The 27,435-nt window shown below is 42.5% G+C and overlaps 1 protein-coding gene across 9 annotated transcripts in view; it reads right to left on the minus strand.

Annotated features, from left to right (window-relative positions):
* Positions 1 to 27,435, minus strand: part of qkia (QKI, KH domain containing, RNA binding a) — a 112,928-nt gene that overhangs the window by 24,236 nt on the left and 61,257 nt on the right. For 6 of the 9 annotated variants that reach the window (XM_085963060.1, XM_085963062.1, XM_085963063.1 and 3 more), the window contains exon 4: positions 26,076 to 26,237. In XM_085963060.1, coding sequence (XP_085819186.1) covers positions 26,076 to 26,237 — 162 coding nt within the window. The remainder of the gene's footprint in view (positions 1 to 26,075; positions 26,238 to 27,435) is intronic. The other 3 variants (XM_085963061.1, XM_085963059.1, XM_085963065.1) reach the window with 1 other exon arrangement.

Consider the following 27,435-nt stretch of genomic DNA (forward strand, 5'->3'; position numbering starts at 1 on the left):
ATGATCAGCCATGATCTCACTAAATAGCAGAACAGACTAGAGGGGTCGAATGGCCTACTCCAGCTCCTATCTTCTATGTTTCTATGTTACCTGGGCTGGAGCGCTTCAGCTATGAAGAGAGACTGGACAGGCTGGGATTGTTTTCCTTAGAGCAGAGAAGGCTGAGGGGGGGACCTGATTGAGGTGTACAAAATTATGAGGGGGGTAGATAGAAAGGAACTTTTCCCCTTAGTAGAGGGGTCAATAACCAGGGGGCATAGTTTCAAGATAAGAGGCAGGAGGTTTAGAGGGGATTTGAGGAAAAACTTTTTCACCCAGAGGGTGGTTGGAATCTGGAACTCACTGCCTTAAAAGGGTGGTAGAGGCAGGAACCCTCACAACATTCAAGAAGCATTTAGATGAGCACTTGAAACACCATAGCATACAAGGCTACGGACCAAGTGCTGGAAAATGGGATTAGAATAGACAGGGCTTGATGGCCGGCGTTGACACAATGGGCTGAAGGGCCTCTTTCTGTGCTGTATAAATCTATGACTCGGAGAGTGACTGCCCTTGACATCAAGGCAGCATCTGACAGTGTGGCATGAAGGAGCCCTAGTAAAACTGAAGTAATTGGGAATTTGGGGGGAGGTGGGGGGAAGACACTTCACTGACTGGAGTCATACCTAGCACAAAGGAAGATGGTTGCGTTGAGTGAAGGTCAACCATCACATCGCTGCAGGAGTTCCTCAGGGCAGTGTCCTAGGCCCAACCATCTTCAGCTGCTTCATCAATGACCTCCCCTCCAACATAAGGGGAGCACGGTGGCATAGTGGTTAGCACTGTTGCCTCACAGCGCCAGGGACCCGGGTTCGAATCCGGCCTCGGGTGACTGTGTGGAGTTTGCACATTCTCCCCGTGTTTGCGTGGGTTTTCTCCGGGTGCTCCGGTTTCCTCCCACAGTCCAAAGATGTGCGGGTTAGGTTGGCTATGATAAATTGACCCTTAGTGTTAGGGGGATTAAATACGTGGGGTTAAGGGGATAGGGTGGGATATGTGTTGGTGTAGGGGTTACGGGGATCGGGTGGGATATGTGTCGGTGCAGGCTCGATGGGCCAAAATGGCCTCTGTCTGCACTGTGGGGTTGTTGTGATTCTGTGATAAGGTCAGAAATGGTAATGGTCGCTGATGACTGCACAGTGTTCAGTGCCATTCACAACTCCTCAGATAATGAAGCAGTCCATGCCCTCATGCAACAAGACCTGGACGACATTCAGGCTTGGGCTGATAAGTGGCAGGTAACATTCGCATCACAAAAGTGCCAGGCAATGACCATCTCCAACAATTGAGAGTCTAACCACTGCCCGTTCACATTCAATGGCATTACCACTGCTGAATCTCCCAACATCCACATCCTGGGGGGGGGTCACCGTTGACGAGAAACTTAGGAGCAGGTCAGAGACTGGGTATTCTGTGGCGAGCGTCTCACCTCCTCACTCCCCAAAGCCATTCTACAATCTGCAAGGCACAAGGAGTGTGATGGAATACTCTCCACTTGCCTGGATGAGTGCAGCTCCAACAACACTCGAGAAGCTCGACACCATCCAGGACAAAGCAGCCCACTTGATTGGCACCCCATCTATCACCTTAAACATTCACTCCCTCCACCACCGGCATACCGTGGCTGCAGTGTGCACCATCTACACGATGCACTGCAGCAACTTGCCAAGGCTTCTTCAGCAGTACGTCCCAAACCCACGACCTCTTCCACCTAGAAGGACAAGGGCAGCAGATGCATGGGAACACCACCTCCAAGTCACACACCATCCTGACTTGGAAATATATTGCCGATCCTTCATCGTCGCTGGGTCAAAATCCTGGAACTCCATCCCTAATAGCACTGTGGGAGCACCGTCACCACATGGACTGTAGCGGTTCAAGGTGGCAGCTCAGCACCACCTTCTCAAAGGCAATTAGGGGATGGGCAATAAATGCTGGCCTTGCCAGCAACGCCCACATCCCATAAAAACAAATTAAAAAACAGGCTTCCGAATGACCCAGCTGTGTAAGTTACACAACACTGGGCTACAGAGGTTACAAGGATCCAGGTCTGTGCTCAACCGAGCTCAGGTAGGAATGCTACAATTCATAGAATCATCGAGTGATACAGCACAGAAGGAAGCCATTCGGCTCATCATGCCTATGCCGGCTCTTGGGTAGAGCTATCCAATTAATCCCACTGCCCTGCTCTTTCCCTGTAGCCCTGTAAATATTTTCCCTTCAACTATTTATCAAATTCCCTTTTGAAAGTTATTGAATCTGCTTCCACCACCCTTTCAGACAGTGCATTCCAGATCATAATTTTCTGTATTAAAAAAAATGTTTCCTCATATCGCCTCTGATTCAGTGTCCGCTGGTTACCGACCCATGTCTCACTGGAAAGTTACTCCTTTATTTACTCTATATTCAAAACCAGTCATGATTTTGTACCACTATCAAATCTACTCTTAACCTTCTCTGCTCTACGGAGAACAGCCCCAGGTTCTCCACACAAGTCCCTCATCCATGGTACTATTATCATAAATCTCTTCTGCACCCTCTCCAAGGCCTCGACATCCTATCTAAAGTGTGGTGCCCAGAATTGAACACAATACTCCAGCGGATGTTTTAAAGGTTTAGCATAACTTCCTTGTTTTTGTACTCTATGCCTCTTAATAAAGTCAAGGATCCATCTGCTTTTTTAAAAAAAAAATATAAAAACAGCCTTCTAAACTTGTCCTGCCACCTTCAAAGATTTGTGTACGTACATCCCCAGGTCTCTGTTCCTGCATCCCCTTTAAAATTGTACCATTTAGTTCATATTTCTCATTCTTACCAAAATGCATCACTTCACATTTCTCTGCATTAAACTTCATCTGCAATGTGCCTGCCCATTTCACCAGTCTATGTCCTCCTGAAGTCTATTACGATCCTCCTCATTGTTTACTACATTTCCAAGTTTCATGTCATCTGCAAACTGAAATTATGCCCTGTATACCCAGTCCAGGTCATTCATATACATCAAGAGCAGCAGCAATACCAACCCCTGGGGAACACCAATATGTCCTCCCTTCAGTCTGTAAAACAACCATTTACCACAACTCACTTTATCCTTTAACCAATTTTGCATCCATGCTGCCACTGTTTCTTTAATCTCTATTGGTCCTTGTGCTTGGGAAGGATGGAGAGAGAAAAAAAATCTCCCCCCTCCTGGATCTTCATTCAGTGACTCCCGTTGAAAGGGAGCTTGCGTGGACATTTGGCAAGGATCAGATCAGGCTCAATTGTGATTGGCGCTCACTCCCCTCCCCCCAAATTTCTGGGCTCACACGGAGTTGCCATTAGAGAGTGTTTGTGGAACTGCACCCGAGCAAGTCAGGAGTAGATAATACTCAAAATAAAAATGCAAAACAAAAGTTGGGTGGCAATAAGCCATGAAAAATGGGCTCAAATTGAATAACAAATTTAATTTAATTAACAAATGCAAAGTAAACCTAGAAGTTCACTTGGGTCCAACAACTCCAGTAAAAATTTGTACTGTAGCTGTACTTCAAGATCAGTGATCTGTGAACAATCCTGTAATCTGGACAAGTGATAAATTAAATATCAGCAGTGGATAATCATACTCATCTACATCAGCAGTCTCCAAATTGTTCTGTGTGGGTGACTCCCTGCAAATACCAACAGTACCAATGGACTTACATCTTAATGTTCAAAATTCTGCTTTGCACAAACAAAAATAGCATCGTCATTGCAGAAAACATACGTTAGCTGACAGCAAATACAGAAAGAGATAGAAATCTAATGACCTCAGGACCTCTCCTAGAGTCAGCGAACCCAAGTTTCAAAACTTGCAGCGTGTGTAATGAGCGAATAGCTAAGCCATAAAGACTACAAAGTCATAGAGTCAGAGTTATACAGCACAGAGAGGCCCTTCGGCCCATCGTGTCCACGCCGGCCATCAAGCCCTGTCTAATCTAATCCCATTTTCCAGCACTTGGTCCATAGCCTTGTATGCTATGGCGTTTCAAGTGCTCGTCCAAATGCTTCTTGAATGTTGTGAGGGTTCCTGCCTCTACCACCCTTTCAGGCAGTGAGTTCCAGATTCCAACCACCCTCTGGGTGAAAAAGTTCTTCCTCAAATCCCCTCTAAACCTCCTGCCCCTTACCTTGAAACTATGCCCCCTAGTTATTGACCCCTCTACGAAGGGGAAAAGTTCCTTTCTATCTACCCTATCTATGCCCCTCATAATTTTGTACACCTCAATCAGGTCCCCCCTCAGCCTTCTCTGCGCCAAGGAAAACAACCCCAGCCTGTCCAGTCTCTCTTCATAGCTGACACGCTCCAGCCCAGGTAACATCCTGGTAAATCTCCTCTGCACCCTCTCCAAAGCAATCACATCCTTCCTATAGTGTGGCAACCAGAACTGCACACAGTACTCCAGCTGTGGCCTTACCAGCATTTTGTACAGCTCCATCATAACCTCCCTGCTCTTATATTCTATGCCTCGGCTAATGAAGGCAAGTATCCCATACGTCTTTTTAACCACCTTATCCACCTGTTCTGCTGCCTTCAGGGATCTATGTACATGCACACCAAGGTCCCTCTAATCCTCTGTCTTTCCTAGGGTCTTACCATTCATTGTGTATTCCCTTGCCTTGTTAGTCCTCCCAAAATGCATCACCTCACACTTTTCAGGGTTAAATTCCATTTGCCACTTTTCCACCCATCTGACCAACCCGTTAATATCATCCTGCAGACTGAGGCTTCCCTCCTCGCTATTTACCACCCCACCAATTTTCGTGTCATCTGCGAACTTACTGATCATACCTTTTAGATTCACATCCAAATCATTAATGTAGACCACAAACAGCAAGGGACCCAGCACCGATCCCTGCGGTACCCCACTGGACACAGGCTTCCAGTCACAAAAACAACCTTCCACCATCACCCTCTGGATCCAAAACTGGCTTAGTGGCGATGTGCCAAGGCACCCTGGATCTCATGGGCTCTTACCTTCCTGACCAGTCTCCTATGCGGGACTTTATCAAAAGCCTTACCGAAATCCATGTAAACCACATCCACTGCACTACCCTCATCCACACACCTAGTCACCCCCTCGAAAAATTCAATCAAATTGGTCAGACATGATCTTCCCTTGACAAAGCCATGGTGACTATCCCTGATTAATCCTTGCCTCTCCAAGTGGAGACTAATTCTGTCCCTCAGAATTTTTTCCCAATAATTTCCCTACTACTGACGTTAGGCTCACTGGCCTGTAATTCCCTGGTTTATCCCTACTACCCTTCTTGAATAATGGTACTACGTTAGCTGTTCTCCAGTCCTCTGGCACATCCCGTGGCCAGAGAGGTTCTGAAAATGTGTGTCAGAGCCCCTGCAATCTCCTCCTTTGCCTCACATAGTAGCCTGGGATACATCTCATCCGGGCCTGGGGATTTGATGGTTAGCGGATCGGGCCTCAGAGGCCTAGGTTTTGGGGGTGGGAAGAGAAAGGAATGCTGCTCCTAAACACTAACCATCAAACCTCTGCTGTAAGTGCATGCATGGACGGGAATCAGGAAACAGCTATGGCGATTAGCCCTCCGAGACTCAACATTAATGTTCATGTGAATAATGGACTTGGGCGAGATACCAGGAGGAGCCTGGAACCCTTGCAGACACACAATGAGAAATTCTCCAGGACAGAACAATTGGCAAAACTTCCATGATCAAATTTTACACAACTGTTGAGCACTGAAGTCAATGGCAGGATATCTAGTATGAATACAAGGTTTCCCCCCACACCCCCCACCACCCCAAACAATTGCTGAAATCAAACACCAACCATATGTCATTGCTACAACTAATTCCCTGATAATTAGCACAGATTTCCCCACCCCACAAAATGTTCATATATTATATCCCAAGAGGCAAAGAAAAAAATTCCAAATCTTTTTACTGTAATCCATTCCAACCCCATATCTGTTCCTGCCTAGCGCAGAATGTGGAAGTGTCACTGTAGTATTAAAACACAAAGCAATTAAAAGCATTAGACCAACGACTAATCAAATTAGTGCAGCTTTCTACTCGTCGGTATGGATCCAAATTGCACCATTACAAAGCTACATTTTAGTGTGTTGCGAATTACTCAACAATGGGAACATTTTTCATACTGGCTGCAACAAAAATCTAAAATTGCTCTGTCCATTACAATTCATGAACATTTACACATCTTAGCCTCAATTATTCAATGGGGACACAATCTTTCATTATATTTACAAACTGGGTGCGCACAGGTTTTTGATTCCGTTGACTGCATCAAGCAGCAGTACTGGACCTTTAAGCTAACTGACCATATTTCTGCATCCAAACTTAGAAAACAATAATGGGTCAGATCAGGTAACCAGTCAACATGATTAAGAATTTTTTTAAATTTTTTTATTTTTTTAATAAAAGTTAAGCCCCCGTTTGCCAATTATTGTGGGCCATTTATGCCACACATACACAGGAATCAGGTCTGCAGTATTCCTTTAAATTTAGTTTGCCTGTTACCTGACAAATATTCAAAGCAATTTACAACCAACAAAACTACCAGTACCATCCACGTGGAACCATGTGTCAAACTTACTTGCTCCCCTTCACCTTTCAACGACCAGTACTGAAACACCACATTTAGACAGTACCACCACTTCCTCCCCCTCTCCTAAAAAACAGAAATTCAGGCTGGTACCAGCTGCACCTGTACTCAAGCAAGTTCATGAGCTAGCTACTGTTGGGGCAGGGTGGGGAGGAAAGAAATGAAGGGAGAGGGAGAAATATGAAGAGATGGGGTTGGGGGGGGGGGGGAGAGAAAGAGAGCAAGGGAAAGAGGAGGAGACAGAGATGAAGAGGGGATGGGAAAGAGATGAAGAGGAAGGCGGGGGAAAAGAGGGGATGGGAAAGAGATGAAGAGGAAGGCGGAGGAAGAGATGAAGAGGGGGTGGGAAAGAGATGAAGGGGAAGGTGGGGGGGGGGGGGGGGGGGGGGGAGAGAAAGAGATGAAGCCCGATTATATTCTCACCCTGTGAATACACAGAGCTGGGGCACAGCCTCTTTTTCTCTTCCCTTTTTCCAAGTACAGGAAACTTCGCGATATCCGGCACCGACGTGATGCCGATCTATGAAAACTTCCGGACAGGCCAGCGCTAATGTTGAAGGATACGGAGGTTTTCATCTCCGTATCTGACAACAAACACTGTTGCTTAGCAACAGCTTGTAAACAGTCAGCCCGTACCTTGGAAGCGTCTCTGTAGCTTAGCAACAGCTTCAGAGAGGCTTTCCAGAGCCTGACTGTTTTAAAAAAAAATGCTAGAAGAAAAAGAAAAAAACCTAACAGAACGGCTACTGATTTCTGCCGGTAGATCGAGGTTTCTGGCCATACAACCTCCGGATAAACCAGTTTCCTGTATGTTGAGGCAGATGTTAGTGTAATTACTGCTGTCTGCTAAAATTGGCCAACAGCACAGGCCAGTGACCAAGGCAGTGGCCTTCTTGGTGCGGTGTTCACCCACTGAGCCATCGAGGGAGAGGCTGAGTGTACATCATTGCAGGTGCACCAACAACTTGCATTTATATAGTGCACTTAACATAGTAAAACGTCCCAAGGCGCTTCACAGGAGCATTCAGACAAAATGACACCGAGCCACACAAGGAGATATTAGGACAGGTGACCAAAAGCTTGGTCGAAGAGGTAGGTTTTAAGGAGCATCTTAAAAGGAGGCGAGAGAGGTTTAAGTGCAGTTTATTATCTTGGACTCATTTCATGTAAAGTTACAAAATATAAACTTATAAAATCAAAGTTATTGCAATACTGAAGGAGCAAAAATATTGTCGATAACCCCGCTAATCAATTCAAGGGTGAATTGATGAACACTGAAGAAATCCCGCAGCTCAAACTTTTGTCTCAACACTGCAACCTTTCTCTGAACTGTGCATTACACTACAATTGGATTGTAACTGGGGATTAGGAACCACATTGTTCTCTCTTTTTATTTCTCCCAGGTGCAAGTCTCAAAAGCCCTCATCAAATCAGAGTAGCCTCCAGTAATTCAGTGTCAGCGCTCAAATCAATTCCAGCATTCCTCTGACATATCTGGGTCAAACTGTAGATTAATTGTGCCACAACAATTAAGTTTCAAAGTATTCTGAACCAGCCTATTGGTATATTCAGTACTGTGCTTCTTGAAAAATAGTTTTTATTCAAAGAAAGCTCCTCTGGATCCGATTATGCTGCATAGTTCAATATTCCAGGTCTTGAAAGGTGATCCATCCTTTAATACCCGGGAAGAACTAGTAGAGTATCTTGGGATTTTCCAGGCTAAACACAGTTTCACATCTCTGGCATTCAACCAGTTTCTCTTCCCCTCTCAACTTGTACTTGGGGTTCAGCTCCACAAGCAGCGGAGTAGAGCAGGGATCAAATGTGGGACACTCGGCCTGTGTGGTTTAGTTGAAAATTTACCCAGAGGTATTCAACTAATTCTTAATATGAACTGCTCCACCGATAACTCCTGACCAACTGGAACAAGAACTCCTGACCAACTGGAAGATAGAAACATTAGCCCAGAATTTGCGGTGGGTAATGACGGTGAACTGTTAGCGTTCTCTTGTTATTACCCCTCTAAAACGGACCACAACTTCAGGATTTAGCGCGTGCGCAGCTAAACTTCGAAATCCTGACATTGCGGACAATCATTCATTCACTGCTCCGACACTGGCTGCGCTCAACATTTTTTTTTATTTTTTTAAGTCCAGATAAAAGCAGCTTTTCATTTCCTGGTTTGCTGTCTGAGAATTCTTCAATGAGATTGGCTGCTTAGACAGCTTGTGCAGCTCTCCGCTGGGAATCCCCATAACAGCGCTGCAATTAAACGGCGAAAAAAGCAATCTCGCCAGAGCCAGCAAGACCTCGATGGGTAGCTTTCTTCGGTGCCAGCAGTGAGCGTCTTTGCTTCACTGCAAATTACTGGCCATGAGCAAAATGTAGCCAAGCACCCTTCCTGCTGCATTTGGGTATAGTCTCCTGACAAACATAACATGCAGTGCTTACCAGGTAGATTCTCTATCTGTCTTAGTCCCTCTTTAGATGTGGAGGAGAGAATTAAGACTTCCTATTTGTGTGTAGAGATTGAATGAACAAGGAAGCAATAAACTCACCAATTAAATCTGGCTTGCATCTCACTACTATGATTTATTAGATTGCCCCATTTAGCCTAACAGTTTATAAGGATGGAGAATCAATCTTATGGTTAAAAAGTGGAAACAGTCAACCTCCACTATTTTCGTTGTAGAAAAATGTGCATTTTTTTATTGCTTTTGCAACAGTTTATAAGAAACCAAAGAAAGCCTAGAGTTCACCAATTCATCGCTGGGTTTTGAAAAGGGTACTCTTTTGGATTCAGTCAGTCGAGCTGACACACCGTACCAAGTGATAGTTTTGTTTACAACAGTACAAATTGCATCATCAGAATTTGAAGCAACTCAAGTTATGAGCTTTAGCAGTTATTTGTACGATCAGAGGCCAAAGAAGGACTCCATCAGTGAGCCTTTTGGAAATCAAAACTCAGCAGCGAGAAACTCAAACATTACGCAAAGTCTGATCCTTGGTTGGCATTCAAGCCAAGTCTGCAGTCAATTTCTAAATCATCAAAACTTATTGAAAAGGCTTAGCTACCTTCAATGGCTCAGTAAGTTTATTGAATGATTTATCCAAAAAGGCTGCAGGTTTGGTCCTTGGGCTATACTGTGTTCGCTATCTCAGCCAATGCAGCAGCTGGGGCACAATTGGCTTGGTACTTGAGTTAAGGAGAAGGGGCGGGAAGAGAAAGAATCAGCCAGGCTTCCCAATTCCGATCTCTAACCCCTGCTGGAAGTGTACATGGTTGTGAGCATCAGCTCATGCAGAATCAAGCCCAGCTGTGGCAGCCAGCTTGCTTGCGAACAAGAACGGTGATGGTTCATCTATGACTGGTCACAGGTGAGGCAGTGAAGAGCGCCCAAAGCCTGTGGAACTGTGACTGCAGGAATATAGCACTGTTCTGTCCTCCCAAAATGCAAGAGGAACAGGCAAAAATATTCTTTAAAAAATGTAGGGGGGGGGGGGGGGGAAAGAGAAAGAGAAAGGAGAGTGAAAAAGGGGATAGGAGGAATCTAAGTACTGTACATCAAAATATGCTACTCACCTTGCAGAGGGTTTTAGAATTTCCAACACTAAGTGGAAACCCAATTATTTTGGGGCTTTCCTCAGACCAGAAAGCCATCATCTCCCAGCTGAAGGAGCTCCAGATTACTATCAATTTCTCATCCCCCTGGTCTGCAGGGAACCTCAGTATGGCAGGTCTCCACAACGGAGAAGGAAAATTAAATCTGCCCATCCCCAAACATATCAATACGGTTCAAAGGCAGAGAACTGCACTGCTACAGAATGAGGTAATAGGTTAGAGGACCTTCTGTCATCTATGTAAAACTACCTCGTTACAAAAACTGTTCAGCTATTAACTTTACTCCACAGTGGAGGGAGGGGAGCGAGCAAGAGAAAAAACGGAGTGCGCGCGAGAAAGATTTAGTCTTGTCAATGGCCTCCTCGTGTCGGAGGAAGCAGCTGTTTATAATAGTGGGAGATCAATATACAGGAGGTACTGAAGTTAGCCAGAAATTGATGCATTTATTGCTTTACATTGATGACACAGCTCTACTGCTCCACCTCTCAACTGCCTGTGTTGTCAAAACATCTAACCGCTAAACAGCGAGAAGATTGAAGCCTTAATAAACCAGCCACAAATCCCACTCCCTTGTCACCGATTCCACCCCCTTTCCTCTCCACAGCCTGAATCAGTTCCCAACAACGAAATGCTGTTTGACCCCAAGTTGAGCTTCAGATTGCAAATCCTCTGCAGAGAATGAACCCTTCTAACCTCTGCAATAATGTCTGCTTATGTCCCTCCCCCAGTCTCCTCCCCACCCCAGAAACCATCTTATGTCTATCAACTGAAAATGTCATTATTCCAACCCTGTCCTTGCTGGTACAAACACTACATGCATCCTGTCCTGTACATCCAGCACTAACTTCAGTAACCTATACTGAATCCCCACCCAAAACCACCACTCCTTTAAAAACCTCCGCAAAATCCCACCTTTTTTTTTAAACATTGAATTCCACATTTTACACCCATCCACAGTGAGCATTTCAATCAATGTTTGTATCAAAAGATACAGCACAAAGTATTAAAAGACTTGCATTTATATACAGGTAGACTACCCTTTATCCGGACTTCCGAAAACCGAAACCCTCTAAAAACCGAAGGTTTTTTCGGTCAGCGTAAATCGTGCGCACGACATGACCAGAGTGGCGCACGACTTACAGGCCTAGCCGGATAAGGGATAGTGTAGCATTTTTCCGCACTTCTGAAAACCGAAATCGCTCAGCGTAAGTGTACCAGCCTTTATCCGCACATCCGAAACCAGAAAACCTCAAAGCCGAAAGTGGAGCAAAGCATGACTTCTGAAAACCGAAATGCGCACGACCACGACCCCCGCCGACCCCCACCCCTGACCCTCCGGCCGAACCCCACCCAATTTCGGGTAAGAGATAGTGTACCATCCTTTATCCGCACATCCGAAACCAGAAAACCTCTGAAAGCCGAAAGTGGCGCAAAGCATGACCCGACGCTGCCGATGCTTGACCCACGCAGGTGTTATGCTGCTCTGAGATATTTGCTGCTCTCTTAGATATTTGCTGGCTTTTAACAATTTGTGAAAATGCTAAAAAGAGCTGCAGATACCCCAATGGGTAACAGTGAGAAGCAGAGAAGGAAGCATCGCTCATTATCGATATCGCAGAAAGTGGAGTTATTGCAGAAGCTTGATCGTGGTGTGTCTGTGCGACATCTTACTGAAGAATATGGTGTGGGAAGTACCACCGTATATGACTTAAAGAAACAGAAAGACAAGTTGTTGAAATTTTACACTGACAGTGATGACCATAAACTAATGAAAATTAGGAAAACATTGCATAGGGCAAAAAATGAAGATCTTGACCGTGTGCTGATTGGGTGGATTCGACAATGCAGAGGTGAACGTGTGCCACTGACTGGTTTGATGGTCATGAAGCAAGCTAGAATATACCATGAAGAACTGAACATTGAAGTTGAGTGTGAATATTCAGAAGGTTGGCTGCATAAATTTAAGAAGCGTCATGGTATAAGATATCTGAAAATCTGTGGTGAAAAAGCTTCTGCTGATCATGAAGCAGCTGAAAATTACATAGATGAGTTTGCAAAAATAGTATCGGATGAAAACCTCGGTCCTGAACAAATTTACAATGCTGATGAAACAGCTCTGTTCTGGCGCTACGTTCCTAGAAAAACATTAGCAACGGCTGATGAGAGTGCGCCAGCAGGTTTTAAGGATGCTAAGGACAGGTTGACTGTTCTTGGGTGTGCCAATGCTGCAGGCACACACAAGTTAAAGTTGGTAGTGATTGGAAAAAGCCAACAGCCGAGATGTTTGAAAGGTGTATGCAATTTACCTGTGCATTATTATGCGAGCAGGAAAGCATGGGTAACTAGAGGAATATTTTCTCACTGGTTCAATAACCACTTCGTACCAGCGACACGAGCTCATTGCAGGCAAGTTGGACTGGAAGAAAACTGCAAAATTTTATTGTTCCTGGGCAACTGCTCCGCACATCCCCCTCCTGAACTTCTTGTGAAAAGTTATGTTTTCGGCATTAACTTTCCCCCTAATGTGACATCTTTAATACAGCCTTGTGACCAAGGAATTTTACGCTCCATGAAGAGCAAGTATAAAGATGTTTTTTTGAACTCTATGCTTGATGCAATCAGAGGCGAAGGAATCCAAAGCTTCCTGAAAGAATTCAATGTTAAGGATGCCATTTATGCAGTTGCTAATGCTTGGAACGATGTTGACAAACCAACATTAACAAATGAAGGCCAAAGTCTGTGCCAAGCAACGATGTTTCATGAAGATGGACCTGCAGATGACGAGTTTGAAGGATTTCCTGTCAGTCAGGAGAAGATGATGATATCAAACCTCCTCGCTTACGCCAAAGGTTTATCATCCGAAAGTGTAAATACGTTAGAGGAAGCTGACATCGAAGAAGTGCTGAACATTGACAATGATGCACCTGTTGTGAATTCGTTGAGTGATGGGGAAATTGCTGAAATGGTGTTAAATAAAGACAAGCATGAGGACAGTAGTGATGATGATGATGATGATGACATTGTGAACACAGGTGAAAAAATCCCCATAGACGATATGGTGACAATGTGTGATCAGTTAATTGCTGGCCTTGAAAAACGTGCATTTATCAGTGAGCAAGAGATTATGCAAGTTTACTCAATTAAAGAGAGACTGCTTAGACAGAAACCAATGTTAATGAGACAGATGACACTGGAAGAAGTCTTTAAAAAGGCCGTCTGTCGTAGTCATGCTTCATCACTTGAGAATCCTGTTCCTGGCCCATCTTCAGATGTCCAACTCCAACCTGATGACAATGATGACAACACTGATGTACCCTCTTCTCCAAGATCCTCAAGCCAGATGTAATGTACCTTTATTGCATGTTTATGTACAGGTATTTAGCTTAGTTTGTACCTGTACATGTTTGAAGTTTTACTGAATGTTTTCCTTACAAATAAACTGTACTACAGTATTTATCCCTGTAACTACAGTATTTATAGTCGTTATTTTCGGATAAGGGATAGTGTATCCTTTATCCGCACTCCCGAAAACCGAATTACCTCTGAAAACCGAAGTGTTTTCGCGCACCTTCCGAAATTTTCCTAAAACCGAAACACGGCTGGTCCCGAGGTTTTCGGATAAAGGATAGTCTACCTGTAATACCTTTCACAACCACAAGCTGATTAAAAAAAAAGGTACTTTAAGTGTAGTCACTGTTGTAATGGGGAACCAAGGGTCTAATGAGGGTGAGGAACTTAACATAATTAATATAAGTAGAGAAAAAGTACTAGAGAAACTAATGGGACTAAAAGCCGACAAATCCCCTGGACCCGACGGCCTACATCCTAGGGTTCTAAAAGAGGTGGCTGAAGAGATAGTGGGATGCATTGGTTTTGATCTTCCAAAATTCCCTAGATTCTGGAATGGTCCCTGCGAATTGGAAGGTCGCAAATGTAACGCCACTACTCAAGAAAGGAGGGAGAGAAGAAAAAAAAAAAAGGGAACTACAGGCCAGTTAGCCTGACAATACTCTTCGGGAAAATGCTGGAATCCACCGTTAAGGAAGTGGTATCAAGTCACTTAGAAAATCAGAACATGATTAGGCAGAGTCAACATGGTTTTATGAAAGGGAAATTGTGTTTGACAAATTTGAGTTTTTTGAGGATGTAACTAGTAGGGTAGATAAAGAGGAACCAGTGGATGTAGTATATTTGGATTTCCAAAAGGCATTCGATAAGGTGCCACATAAAAAGGTTATTACACAAGATTGGGGGTAATATTGTAGCATGGATAGAGGATTGGTTAATGGACAGAAGAGAGTAGGGATAAACGGATCTTTTGCAGGTGGCAGGTTGTAACTAGTGGGGTGAGGCAAGGATCAGTGTTGGAGCCTCAGCTATTTACAATCTATATTAATGACCTAGATGAAGGGACCGAGGGTAATGTATCCAAGTTTGCTGACGATACAAAGCTGGGTGGAACAGTAAGCAGTGAGGAGAACACAGACCAAGTGAGTGGGCAGGAAGGTGGCAGATGGAGTATAATGTGGGGAAATGTGAGGTTATTCACTTTGGTAGGAAGAATAGAAAAACAGTATTTTTTTTTTATTTTTTTATAAATGGTGAGAAACTTTCAAATGTTGGTGTTGAGAGATTTGGGTGTCCTCACGCAAGAAACAGAAAGCTAGCATGCAGGTACAGGAATAAGGAAGGCAAATGGTATGTTGGCCTTTACTGCAAAGGGGTTGGAGTATAAGAGTAAGGAAGTCTTGCTCCAATTGTACTGGGCCTTGGTGAGACCACACTTGGGAGTACTGGGCACAGTTTTGGTCTCCTTATCTAAGGAAGGATATACTTGCCTTGGAGGCGGTGCAACGAAGGTTCACTAGGTTGATTCCTGGGCTGAGAGGGTTGTCCTACGATGAGAGATTGTGTAGAATGGGCCGATACTCTGGAGTTTAGAAGAATGAGAGGCGATCTCATTGAAACATACAAGATCCTGAGGGGGATTGACAGGGTAGATGCCGAGAGGTTGTTTCCCCTGGCTGGAGTGTCTAGAACTAGGGGGCATAGTCTCAGGATAAGGGGTAGGCCATTTAAGACTGAGATGAGGAAACATTTCTTCACTCAGAGGGTTGTGAATCTTTGGAATTCTCTACCCCAGGGGGCTGTGGATGCTGAATCGTTGAGTATATTCAAGGCGGAGATCGATAGATTTTTGGACTCTAGGGGAATCGAGGGATATGGAGATCGGGTGGGAAAGTGGAGTTGAGGTCGACGATCAGCCATGATCTTATTGAATGGCGGAGCAGGCTCGAGGGGCCATATGGCCCACTCCTGCTCCTATTTCTTATGTTATGAAACACAGCAGCCAATTTGCACATAGCAAGCTCCCACAAACAGCGATGTGATAATGACCAGATCATCCGTTTTAGTGATGTTGATTGAGGGATAAATATTGGCCCCAGGACACCGGGGAGAACTCCCCTGCTCTTGCGTCCACTTGAGAGCAGACGGGGCCTTGGTTTAACGACTCTAGTTCTGCACTAGAGTGTCAGCCTAGACTATTATGTTCAAATCTCGAGTGGGACTTGAACCCACCATCCTCTGACTCAGGCGAGAGTGCTACCCACTGAGCCATGGCTGACACTCGTAACAGTGCAGCAAGACATTCTCAATCCCACAAACATCCTCATCACCCAAGTGGGACTAATTTAATGCAAACTGATTTAGAATGATGGGTAGTTTTAAGCTGTGGGCACACATCCAATAGGAACTGGTTGAAACTACTGAAACCCATTTAGTTTTGGACTATTAAAATCAGAAGGAGGTAACTAATTCTATTAATGTGGGCTGGATTCAAACGCTTGTCCCAGGAAGTGAAACAGTATTCTAATTTTTCAGCCACATTACAAGTCAGAGCGAGCAAGATTCATGACTACTTCTGTTGGAACAAAGGAACAGGAGGAGGCCACTGAGCCTCTCGAGCCTGTGCCGCCATTCAATGAGCTCATGGCTGATCTGCCACCTAACTCCATTTAGCTGCCTTTGGCCCATATCTCTTCATACCTTTGGTTAACAAAAAAAAAATCAATCTCCGATTTAAAATTAACAATTGAGCTAGCATTAACTGCCACTTGTGGAAGAGTTTTCCAAACTTCTACCACCCTTTGTGTAGAAATGTTTCCGAATTACACTCCTGAAAAGGTCTGGCTCTAATTTTTGGACTATACCCCCTAGTCCTAGAGTTCCTGGAATTCATAACTGAGCCAATGATTCAAGCTTAAAGATGTTTAGTGGAGTTTGTTGAAAAAAAATCATGATTTTACCCCTCACCCCAAAATATTTTGAATTCTGGGAATTCGAGTATGCTCATTGCCCAACTATTACTCCCCCTTCATTTACATTCATCTATGCACAAGTCATTTTCCACAAGATTGTAAATGTACCACCAATAACTAATTGATGGCTACATTTGAATTTCCCTGCCCATCCAGCAATTACGTTACACTTATTACATGCGGCAAAAAAATGTCTTCGCTAAACACGGTACCTGCAACAGTTTTAATTATAAATTATTGCAGATAGGTATCTGTACACAAGCAAAATTCCCATCAATTAGATATCTCAGCATATTAAGTGTTTGCACATCTAACAATTTTCCAAAGTTATTTTGCAAATTTCCAGAACAAACTCAGTGCGGTCAGTTTAAAGCCAGGCATTTAAAGTCTATTTTTCCAAGACAAAAACTGCACCTTAAATGCCTCATTGTAGTAATGGAGCTTGGAAGAGGGAAGAGAAGTGAACTTTAGTCAATCATTAAACAAGTACAAACTTATTTGATTTAACAAAACATCAAACTGCAATTGAAGTTAAAAACTTCTACATTTAGATTTTAGAGAAACACTATAGGATAAAGTCCAATGACCACCTTCTCCAGTATTTACCCTGCACTACACGCTCCTATCCAGCAGAACCTGAAGCTCTCGCATCACAGCCACCATCGTTACATCTGAAGCTGATCTCAAACCCTCAATATTTTGTTTAGTCTCTACGCAGTAGCTGGTACTGCTCCAGAGAGCAGTGGGCAATTGAGCCCAAGCACATTTCAACTCTAGCATTAGAAATGTAAGCCACGGGATAGTTTCTTTTTTAAATATATAAAGTTAAATTAAATTGAACAGGGGCTATATTTTTAGACAAATACTTAGGGATGTGGTAATTGTGGGGCAGGAGAGTTTAAACTTCTATTAACAATTACTTTAAATCAGTGTTAATCCACAATTAGGCCAGCATAACTCCCATCACATCACTGGGTTACAAATGTCAGTCACCCTATAAACCTTTTTACAAAATCATTGGAGTCAATATAATGGACTAAAACTGCAGAAATTCAAAATGTCAAGTGTGGGTTAAGTGGAAAACTGGCAAGATGGTAATGTGCATTTGGCTAGTAAGTCAAATGGTTTAATTGGGCCAGACTCGTTTTACTTTCCTCATTTTGATTTTAATTGGCTGCCGCATTTCCTACATTACAACAGTGACTACACTTTAAAAAGTACTTCATTGGCTGTAAAGCGCTTTGGGACGTCCCAAGGTAGAGAAAGGCGCTATAGAAATATAAGACTGCCTTTCTTTTATTCCAAAAAAGGGGGGGGGGGTGGAGTAAAGTATTTCATAACTGCAATGAGAGATTTATGACTGGGTACAAGTCATTGTCTGAAGTTCTGTGGATCAGCAAATAATTGTACATTTTAATTAATATTTTGGCTCATTGGTTACAAAAGTATCAGGGCTCGAAAGTATTGTAATATAATGAAATTAGGCGGTGTGTTCAATTCAAAGAATTCAGAATTTTCATCCCTTGGGTTTCCAGCTTATGTTGCAGCTCTACTCAAACTCACATTAATGCATTGCAAATGAATACCACTGGATTAAAAATTCTAAAACATTTCTTTTTTTAAATCTTCATTAAATAAGTTACTTTTCATCTTCCAGGGTTTTAAATAATTGGTGTTCCCAAATAGAATACTTCAAAGATGAGGACTTTATCACTACAGCTTTAATCATTCACCTTCCACAATGTTAGCAGTGACGTTCCCATTTTCAATCTCGTCATTTAATCTATTGTATAGAATTACTGCCGTTAGGATAAGCCAATTCATACCGTCCACAACCTAACTATGCATTAACCAAAATTGCGAGTGGACCACAACCAAAACTTCAAAATTATTCAGCAATGTGTAAAATTTACATTAATCTTTTAACCTACCGAATACCCTTCTCAGACCATATACGGCAGCTATTTCAATTGTTAACAGAAAACTGTTACTCCTGCATTAAACTTTACAATACATTTGTTACAAGACTGAAATACAGCACCACAAACCCACTGTACAATAAATACATAGAGCACCACTTAACTAGTGTGGCAATGTCTTTACCCAAGATAAGACAATTTACTTTTGTTAAACAGAAGGGGCTGTCGAATGGCATATTGAGCTTGTGCACAATCATGCCGTGCCAGATGAGTGGAATGGGAGGGTATGCCAATTCCAATAATTGGAGATTACAAGTCAAATGGGAAATTGTTCAATTGGTAGAAAAAGGTGGTTCTACAGTAGGAAGGAAATTAGATGGAGCAAATCTGTACCAATCTTATGGATTCTGGAGGCGCTACTTCACGGAGAACACAAATCAAAGTAGAGCAGCAGATTGGTCTTCAACTCGGCTGAAAAATGGTGTGTAATCAAAACAGAAGATTTTGCAAAAGGTAATGCAGGTAGGAAGAAGTCATTAGAAGGTCACCAGGCCAGAAATACTAAGCAAAAGGTAGCATGTGGACCAATGTGCTTCGAATGAGACTTACTGGCTGTGTTTTTACAGTTTCCTGGTATGCAACAACAGCTGAAAAGCAAAATGTTAGACATCCTCTCTTGTGCATTACTAAATGAAAGCTAAAGCTTACTTTTTTTTTTTTAAAAAGTCTACGAAGTTGGCAAGGAATTACTACAAGGACAATAAAACAGCAAGGCTGGGCAAGAAACAGCAGTTAATCAACATCTGTAAACAGGAGACGAATGTGTACAATCTTATTGCAACTAAATTAAATCTTTTTTGGCTTTTAAAAAAATCAGCGGTTCAGATCTGCACCTTGGTAGGGGTATGAAGTAGTTATTAAACTTTTCTTTTGAAAAAGACTAGTGTGCAACACGAGGCAACAGCCACCATTACACTTGCTGGTGACAACCCATCATATTAGAACCTAGCTACACACTTGTTATTTTCTTAGAAGTACACTTTACATAAGTATTGTGGTTCATCAAGGATCTACAACCTAGTTAGCATCATTCAGCTCATCTTTTAAATTGGCATCAAACTCTTGCAAAGACTAAGCCAGCGGGTGCACAATACAATACGGAGTCAAAGTCCAGGAAGGTTCCAGGTTCAATTTCAATCTCAATCTGTGCACAGTAGCCAATCGTGGCGACAGGGCACTATTCTGGGCACAATGCCTCCAGGTTATACCCAGGTGGTGGTGTGGGCGGAGGTGATGGGCTAGGATTTGGAACCTCCATTTTTCTCAATAGCTTCTGGCAGGAAGTCTCATGCAGGTGATTGATAACCACTGGATTGTGATTGGCTACTGGATCATACTCTTCCTTCTCATGCTCATATAGCCAGTTAATATTTACCATCACGGCTCATAGATGACAAATGGCCACTTGGATACGAACCTAAGGATTTCAATGCCCAAGTAACCATTCTCCAGTTAAGAGCCACCATCTTCAGGAAAGGACAAGGAGGGGGGGGAAAAGCACAACTTCAAGAAGTCAAATCTTTCCCAAGCAATTTACAGGGCTCATTCAGTTCACTTTCTCCTTCGCTAGACGAGGTTAGAAATAGATGTGCTTTTAAATGCAAATTTATTTATTTACTTTTTTAAATATGCCCTTTTAGAAATCTCTACAAATCGCAGAGTGCTAACAGTACTTGTGTTCATGCACGGGCAAACATGCAAACTACTGTCACTTAATATCAGATCAGATTTAGTCTCTTATAGTTCAATTAGATAGCATCATTTATTTGCAATAGATCTAACTATGTTTGCACAGTTATCTCTGTTTTTAAAATGAGTCTTAAAACTTGCATCCTGCACTTCATATAAATCCAATTTTAAAAAACTAATGTATCACAACGAAAGCCAATTACATGCAGTGATTGCAGCAGCCGGCAATCAGAAGGTAGTCACTGCTTAGAATGATTATCCTTTTGCTGAACTGTTTCACAATGTCCCCCAATTTATTCAGCACTCACTAATTGCTCCAATTCACTTTACTCATTAGCATTGCACTCTTCCAAGCCACTCGAACCAACTGTCAAACTTTTATTATACCAGTTCATGCTCAAATTCTCTTCTACAGTTTGCTCGAGGTCTCCTTCTCATGCAAGGAATGCAAATTTTAAAAAGTCAAATCAGATTTTCAAGAGTGCCAACCACACCCTCCTCCCCCACCCAAGCTTTCTCCTATTGTTGCCCTCCTCTTGCCAACCCCACCTGGCTGAATGAGGTGTAAGCTTAGAAAGCCTTGCATCAGATTTGGCTATTCGTAGCTGGACATTAGTAAAAAAAAGTCCCTCCCTAAAGGCATTCAACATGATCAACTTTAGACCCAGACAGCTTGGACCTTAAGTAACCAATGTCAATGCTTTGCTCCTTTACTCACTAGGCCAGCAGGAAGCTGTCAATACAAAATCCTTGGAAGGTACAGGTATCTCTAGTGATTTCTGAGCAAATGACACACTAGGGTGAATAAAAAACTCCAGCATTATGTTTTTATTTCACATTTCCAGCATCTGCAGTATTTTGCTTTTGTAGTTACAATCTACAAGTCATTGTCTCTAAACCTCCATTTACTTGCATACCAAATGCACTAAACTGTTCGGCAAGACTGAAATTTCTCAGCAGATTCCAAGAAACACCATTGGGACACCAGATCTCACCTGTGAACAGATCTGGAAGGTAGAATAGCATTAACCACAGCAGATGCTGCTCATACCAGAGAACATACCAAGTGCAAAATATGTCACACAGACATTGACTTTGCCATATATTTAAGTGATCATAAATTCAATTTGATGCAGTCACCAGCCAAGCCCTTTAACTATAAACCAAATCCAGTCTGTCAAACCCCAGCTTGCCCAGTTGATTAAAATATTCACAGATTTATCACCAGTCAAACATATACAAACAGATGTTTAGGACATTGATCTGTCTGTATAGAATCTTGGGTGGCATTAGTGATCTCTCACGTCATTTACTGAAAAGTTGGTGTAGGTGAGGAGACAAAACACAATCACAATCTATTGAGGAGCTTCAATGAAGGAAAGTACGTAATCAAATTTCTGCCATTCATTCCTGGAGAATGTGTTGAATTAAAATTTAGGTTTAGATTACTGAATTGGAAATTTTTACATTGATTTATAAATGTTAGGGATCCCTACAAAAACCCTTGAAATATTTAAAAAGAGGGGTTCAGTAAAGAACATGCCAGAATACAGCACCACCACAAAGTAAAATCTGAAATAACTGCAGAGTTAAGCAACGTGCACTCCAGAAAATGCAGGTTTTCACTAATCAGTTTTGTATTTCCAATCATGCCGATGGAATAAACTAAAGTTAATGTCCCAAAAGTGAAAGCATATATGGAATGACAAGTTTCAGAAATTAAGCTACTTAAGCCATCAGTTTCGATCAAGAATTTGAGGGCAGTAAAATATTAAATTACCTACTGTAGGTACGGTCTTCCTCAGTAAAAAGTTCAATCTCATGGGATGGCAATTTTCTCCTTGTATGTGAAGGTTGAATAATAAAAAGCATTCACCACTATTGCAATCTAAGTGTAGAAGACGCTGACTATTTACATGCTGCTTTAATGTAAAATGCAGCAAATGAAATGCCAATACATGCCACAGTCACTAAACCATTTGCATTAACCACTGAAATATTTTTTGCTATTTAGAGGGCACGAGGACTCCATAAAATATTGATTTCAACTGACATTACACTCCATCATTCTCAACAGTCTGCAACCTTGAGAGTCCTTTCCACAAAGTTAACCAAAGAGCACCCGTCGTCACTTCAACATTTTGAGCATATAAACTCGCTGAAAGAATCCTGACCAAAAAAAAATCAGTGAACATGCTGTAGGACAAACTCATGACTGCCATTAAGTTTTAATGTTCAGCTCAACAGAAACAGGCTACTGTAGAGTTCCAATACAAGCCGAAACAAAAAGGAAGCTCATGAATGGAGACAGATTTAATTGTACTGAAAAATTCAATAGACAATTTCATGCTGGTGAATACAGATGGGTATTTTACTCAGTGAATGTTACACAAATGTTAATGCAAACCTACTTAATTTAAGGGGGGGGGGGGAAACTTAGGCGGCACATTAGTTCAGATTTCTTCAGACATACTAAATAACTCCCATTAGAAATCTGGGTCTCCTGGCTCACTGTATCCATAATGAAAAGTTAATTTACATTAACTGGTGTCAAGAGCTTGCAAAAATTAAACCAAGCTTTGGCTAACCATTCCCACATCATTTCAAAAAAGGTACAGTTTTGAATATTCATTGCGGTGATTGAGGATGAATGAAATTTTGAGCTATGACACTTGTGTGAAAAGGGTCAATGGATAGAGCAAGACAATACTGGGGGGTCAATGGATAGAGCGAGACAATACTGGAGGGTCAATGGATAGAGCGAGACAATACTGGGGGGTCAATGGATAGAGCGAGACAATACTGGGGGGGTCAATGGATAGAGCGAGACAATACTGGGGGTCAATGGATAGAGCGAGACAATACTGGGGGGTCAATGGATAGAGCGAGACAATACTGGGGGGGGGGTCAATGGATAGAGCGAGACAATACTGGGGGGTCAATGGATAGAGCGAGACAATACTGGGGGGGTCAATGGATAGAGCGAGACAATACTGGGGGGGGGGGTCAATGGATAGAGCGAGACAATACTGGGGGGGTCAATGGATAGAGCGAGACAATACTGGGGGGTCAATGGATAGAGCGAGACAATACTGGGGGGTCAATGGATAGAGCGAGACAATACTGGGGGGTCAATGGATAGAGCGAGACAATACTGGGGGGTCAATGGATAGAGCGAGACAATACTGGGGGGTCAATGGATAGAGCGAGACAATACTGGGGGGTCAATGGATAGAGCGAGACAATACTGGGGGGGGGGTCAATGGATAGAGCGAGACAATACTGGGGGGGGTCAATGGATAGAGCGAGACAATACTGGGGGGTCAATGGATAGAGCGAGACAATACTGGGGGGTCAATGGATAGAGCGAGACAATACTGGGGGGTCAATGGATAGAGCGAGACAATACTGGGGGGGTCAATGGATAGAGCGAGACAATACTGGGGGGTCAATGGATAGAGCGAGACAATACTGGGAACAAATTGGTGCTGCTGCTGCCTCCTTCGCTCAATGTATTGAAAGGACAGTAGGGCCTTAAATCACCTAAATCCGGTTCTCCATTTAGAATTGAACTGGAATAATTTTGGGTTGGAGAAGAGAAAAGGTTAATGTTGTCATTAGAGACCAGACAGCTTAGATTTTGCAAACCTTTGCAGCGATTTCCTCAGCAGGATATCGATTCGGTCCTCCAGTGGTCTCTCTTCCACCCCTGCCCCCAAGGCTGGCACCATAAGCAGCAACAGCCGTTTCTAATGACATGATATTCACTTCCCCTACAGAGGTTACTTTCCATGGGTTTAGGGAAACAAATTTGTTCAGATTGAAACTTTACCTGTTAATTCACCAAATAATTTCAATAATGTTTTTCCACAGGATTTACAGGAAGCATTACCTCATTTTGTTTATGCATGCATTTCATTTCGAATATTTATATTGCATCAGTCTTGAATCCTGTGTATTAGGTATTACTGCACCATAAATGCAAAACCAAAATTCAGGGACCCTCTTATCTGCCAATTTCATCATACACATGGGTCACCTTCATTTTTGTGGATAAGAGGTTCCTTTTTCCTTGAAGTCAACCTATACTGACAAGTAAGTGGAGTACTTACATTTAATCTGGTTATTCAGATCCAGAAGACTGGAAACATCACATTGAAAACAATATTTTGTTTTTTAGTGCAGTGGCCACGCAATTGGCACATGTACAGGCTAAAAGCTAGGAGAGACAGTGAAGAGTTAACTATTTATCCTTCAAATTATGTAGCTCATTCTTTTGCCTCATTTATACATTTCACAACTGGGGAGGTCGCCATTCCTCATGTGCATTTTATCAGAGTGTAGGATCATCAAAGTGCAGAGGTATTTTGCATAATACCAAAAATATGCGTCCCTTGCATAAATGGCGTAGGTGTTCAAAAAAATGCAAGATCTGGAACGGGGTCAAAAGGAAGATCGCAGATTCGACTGCCTCTAAAGGTCAATGAACTATAGAAGCCGAGAGTTAAATATGGTCCCATTGGAAATGAAAGAGATGATCTCCCATCACGCTGCTGTCAGCAAATCAGAAGAAATGGTGTTGAATAAGCAAATGGAAAATGAAATGGTGCTGGCAAGAGCAAGTGATATTTAGGATGGAGTATTGATGGTGAGGATTTGGGAGTTGGTGTGGGAGGAGTTTAGGGGACTGGGGAAGTGATGTGTATGAGAAGGTCGTGAATAGTTTGGAGACAGCAGTGAGTGGTTGATGGAGGAAAATAGTGAAAATTAGGCAAAAGGTTACTTGAGGTAGAGAGTACTTTGTAGTGATAAGGTAGGCTACAGTAAATAGTTCAGGGGTAAGTAGCAATGTTCCCTCTAAGCTGTGCAGTTGTCTGTCAGTCCCGCGCAACTCGGGACCAGCTTTTCCAATGTGACTGCGCAAAACTTTGAATGGGCTGCGCAGACTGTTAAGGGGCCGTGCACCCAAAAGAAATTAGGTGGAACATTAGCAGGTAGAACTTGGGGTAAAATGAATACAGGGCAGAATTAGGGAAGCGAGTTAGAGACGAGCAACACAAGGTAATAAGAATTTGTTGGGTGAAAGTGAGCAATTTTGATGGGACTAGTTAGTATGAGTGAAAGTGGATGGATATGGACATGAGTTGGTGGGTAATAGGGAACAGCTGAGGATTAAAAAAAAATTAACATTTTGCATAGAGATCCTTTTGTCAGGCTAGATGAGAAGTTCTTCATGTTGTACAGAAAAGCAATGAGGAGATGTAGTAAGCCTAGGAAATCTCAAGCTAAAACACAACTAACTTAACATCTTGTAGATCAGACTGCCAACCGGTTGAAGAAACAGATTATTGAAGCATCCATACAAGAAATGGCGATATATGCAACATGGAAGTAGTACAACTGCATGGGTCTGGTGCCAAAGAATGAAGAAAATGGTCTGAGTCTTGTACAGGGATCTAGACATGAAGGCTAGACAGTTTAAATCAGTCATTCTCATTCCTATCTCTTTGTGCTTCCAGATTTAGTAAACAGTTGAGTTTATATTTGTGAAAGCAATCCAAATCTACTGAGATAACGATAGTCTTAGTGAGTGCACTATAGCAGAAGTAGCAATTTTGGAAAATCCCACTTATGGAAATATTCAAAATTCCATGTCTCCCACTATCAAGTATTTTCTTAAATTACTGAAAAATATCAATTAATATTCTATGGATATTTAGGAAAAGCCGATTTCATTAATTACATTTGAACTTGAAATATTTACAGTATTTGTGATAACCATCAGCTAAAAACTTCCAAAACAACTTACAGCAGGCACCAGTAGTTTCTTAACCTCTTCCACAGCTCTTCGTAACTTCAATTCAGCTCTGTCTTGTGTGTCCTCAACAGTTATTAATACATGGAGCTCTTCATTCAGATGTTCCCAGTTGGGTTTGCCTCGGTTCTGTTCTTCCTGTGAAGACAAGAAAACCTACATAGAATTACATAGAATCTACAGCACAGAAACAGGCCATTCGGCCCAAGTGGCCTACGCTGGTGTTTACATTCCGCACGAGCCTCTCGCACTCTAAAATGACCGCTTCACGCCCTGCCCCCATATCCCTCTATTCCCTTTTGCCTCATGTACACCCTCTCCTTAAATACATCGATACACTCTGCTTCAACCACTCATGGCAGCGAGTTCCCCATTCGCACCACTCAAGAAATTCCTTCTAAATTCTTTATTTCATTTGTTAGTGATTATCTTATGTTTATTACCCCTTGTTGTAGACTCGCCCACAAGTGGAAATAATTTCTCCACATTCCCCGTATCAAACCCCTTCATAATTTTAAAGACCTCTATCAGGTCATCCTCTTGAGAAAAGAGCCCAGCCATACAATTTTTCTGAGGGCATAGGGTGGGGAATCATTCCACGATTCTGGCCCTTGTTATATCGTGCTATAGACATACAGGCAATTAAAGTTAAATGTAAAACTTTATTGGGAACTAAACTGATGCATTCATTGCAGTGGTTTTTTTTTTTTAAAACTGCACATGCTCTCAGTTGCAACATTACCACAAAATCAAAAAATCATCTTGGAGCCAATATCACTTGCGAATCAATATTAACTTGCCCGGAATCAAGGAGTCACCACCTTGATGAGGAAACCTTGCTGATGGAAGCGAGCTTAAGCCGAATCAACTAAAAAAAAAAAAAATCAGGTGATTCTGCAGCCATCTGCCAGTATAAACTGAAGGAAGCAAATCACAGATGAAACCATTAAAAGGGAAAATATTGCAGCATTCACCTGGCACCACAAACAGCAGCAGAGTCAAAAGACAATCACTAAAGCATTCAATCTTAGAGGTAATCTCCTGCAATGCAACTGGCTTTGTAACTATTCCTAGCTAATCAGCCAGAATAAGCACCTGGACAGCATCGAACAAAAGAAAACTGTTGGAAATGTAGACAGTTATTCCCAAGGGTCTGGAAACTCCTAGGTTTGATCACTAAGCCAAAAGAACGATGAAATCTTGCAATTTAAGTTTACAATTCTTAGTTACTGTATGTATGTCAGCAGCAAGCACAACAGTGAAATCACCTGGTGACAAAACATGTAACCCTCCCACTAGTTAATTAATGCAAAAACATCCAGTTTGAATTATCACAGTAGATTCATTTTCCAGG

The sequence above is a fragment of the Somniosus microcephalus genome, chromosome 20 (genome assembly GCF_052327205.1).
Source record: "Somniosus microcephalus isolate GS21.2 chromosome 20, FLI_Smic_1.0, whole genome shotgun sequence".
Lineage (NCBI taxonomy): Eukaryota > Metazoa > Chordata > Chondrichthyes > Squaliformes > Somniosidae > Somniosus > Somniosus microcephalus.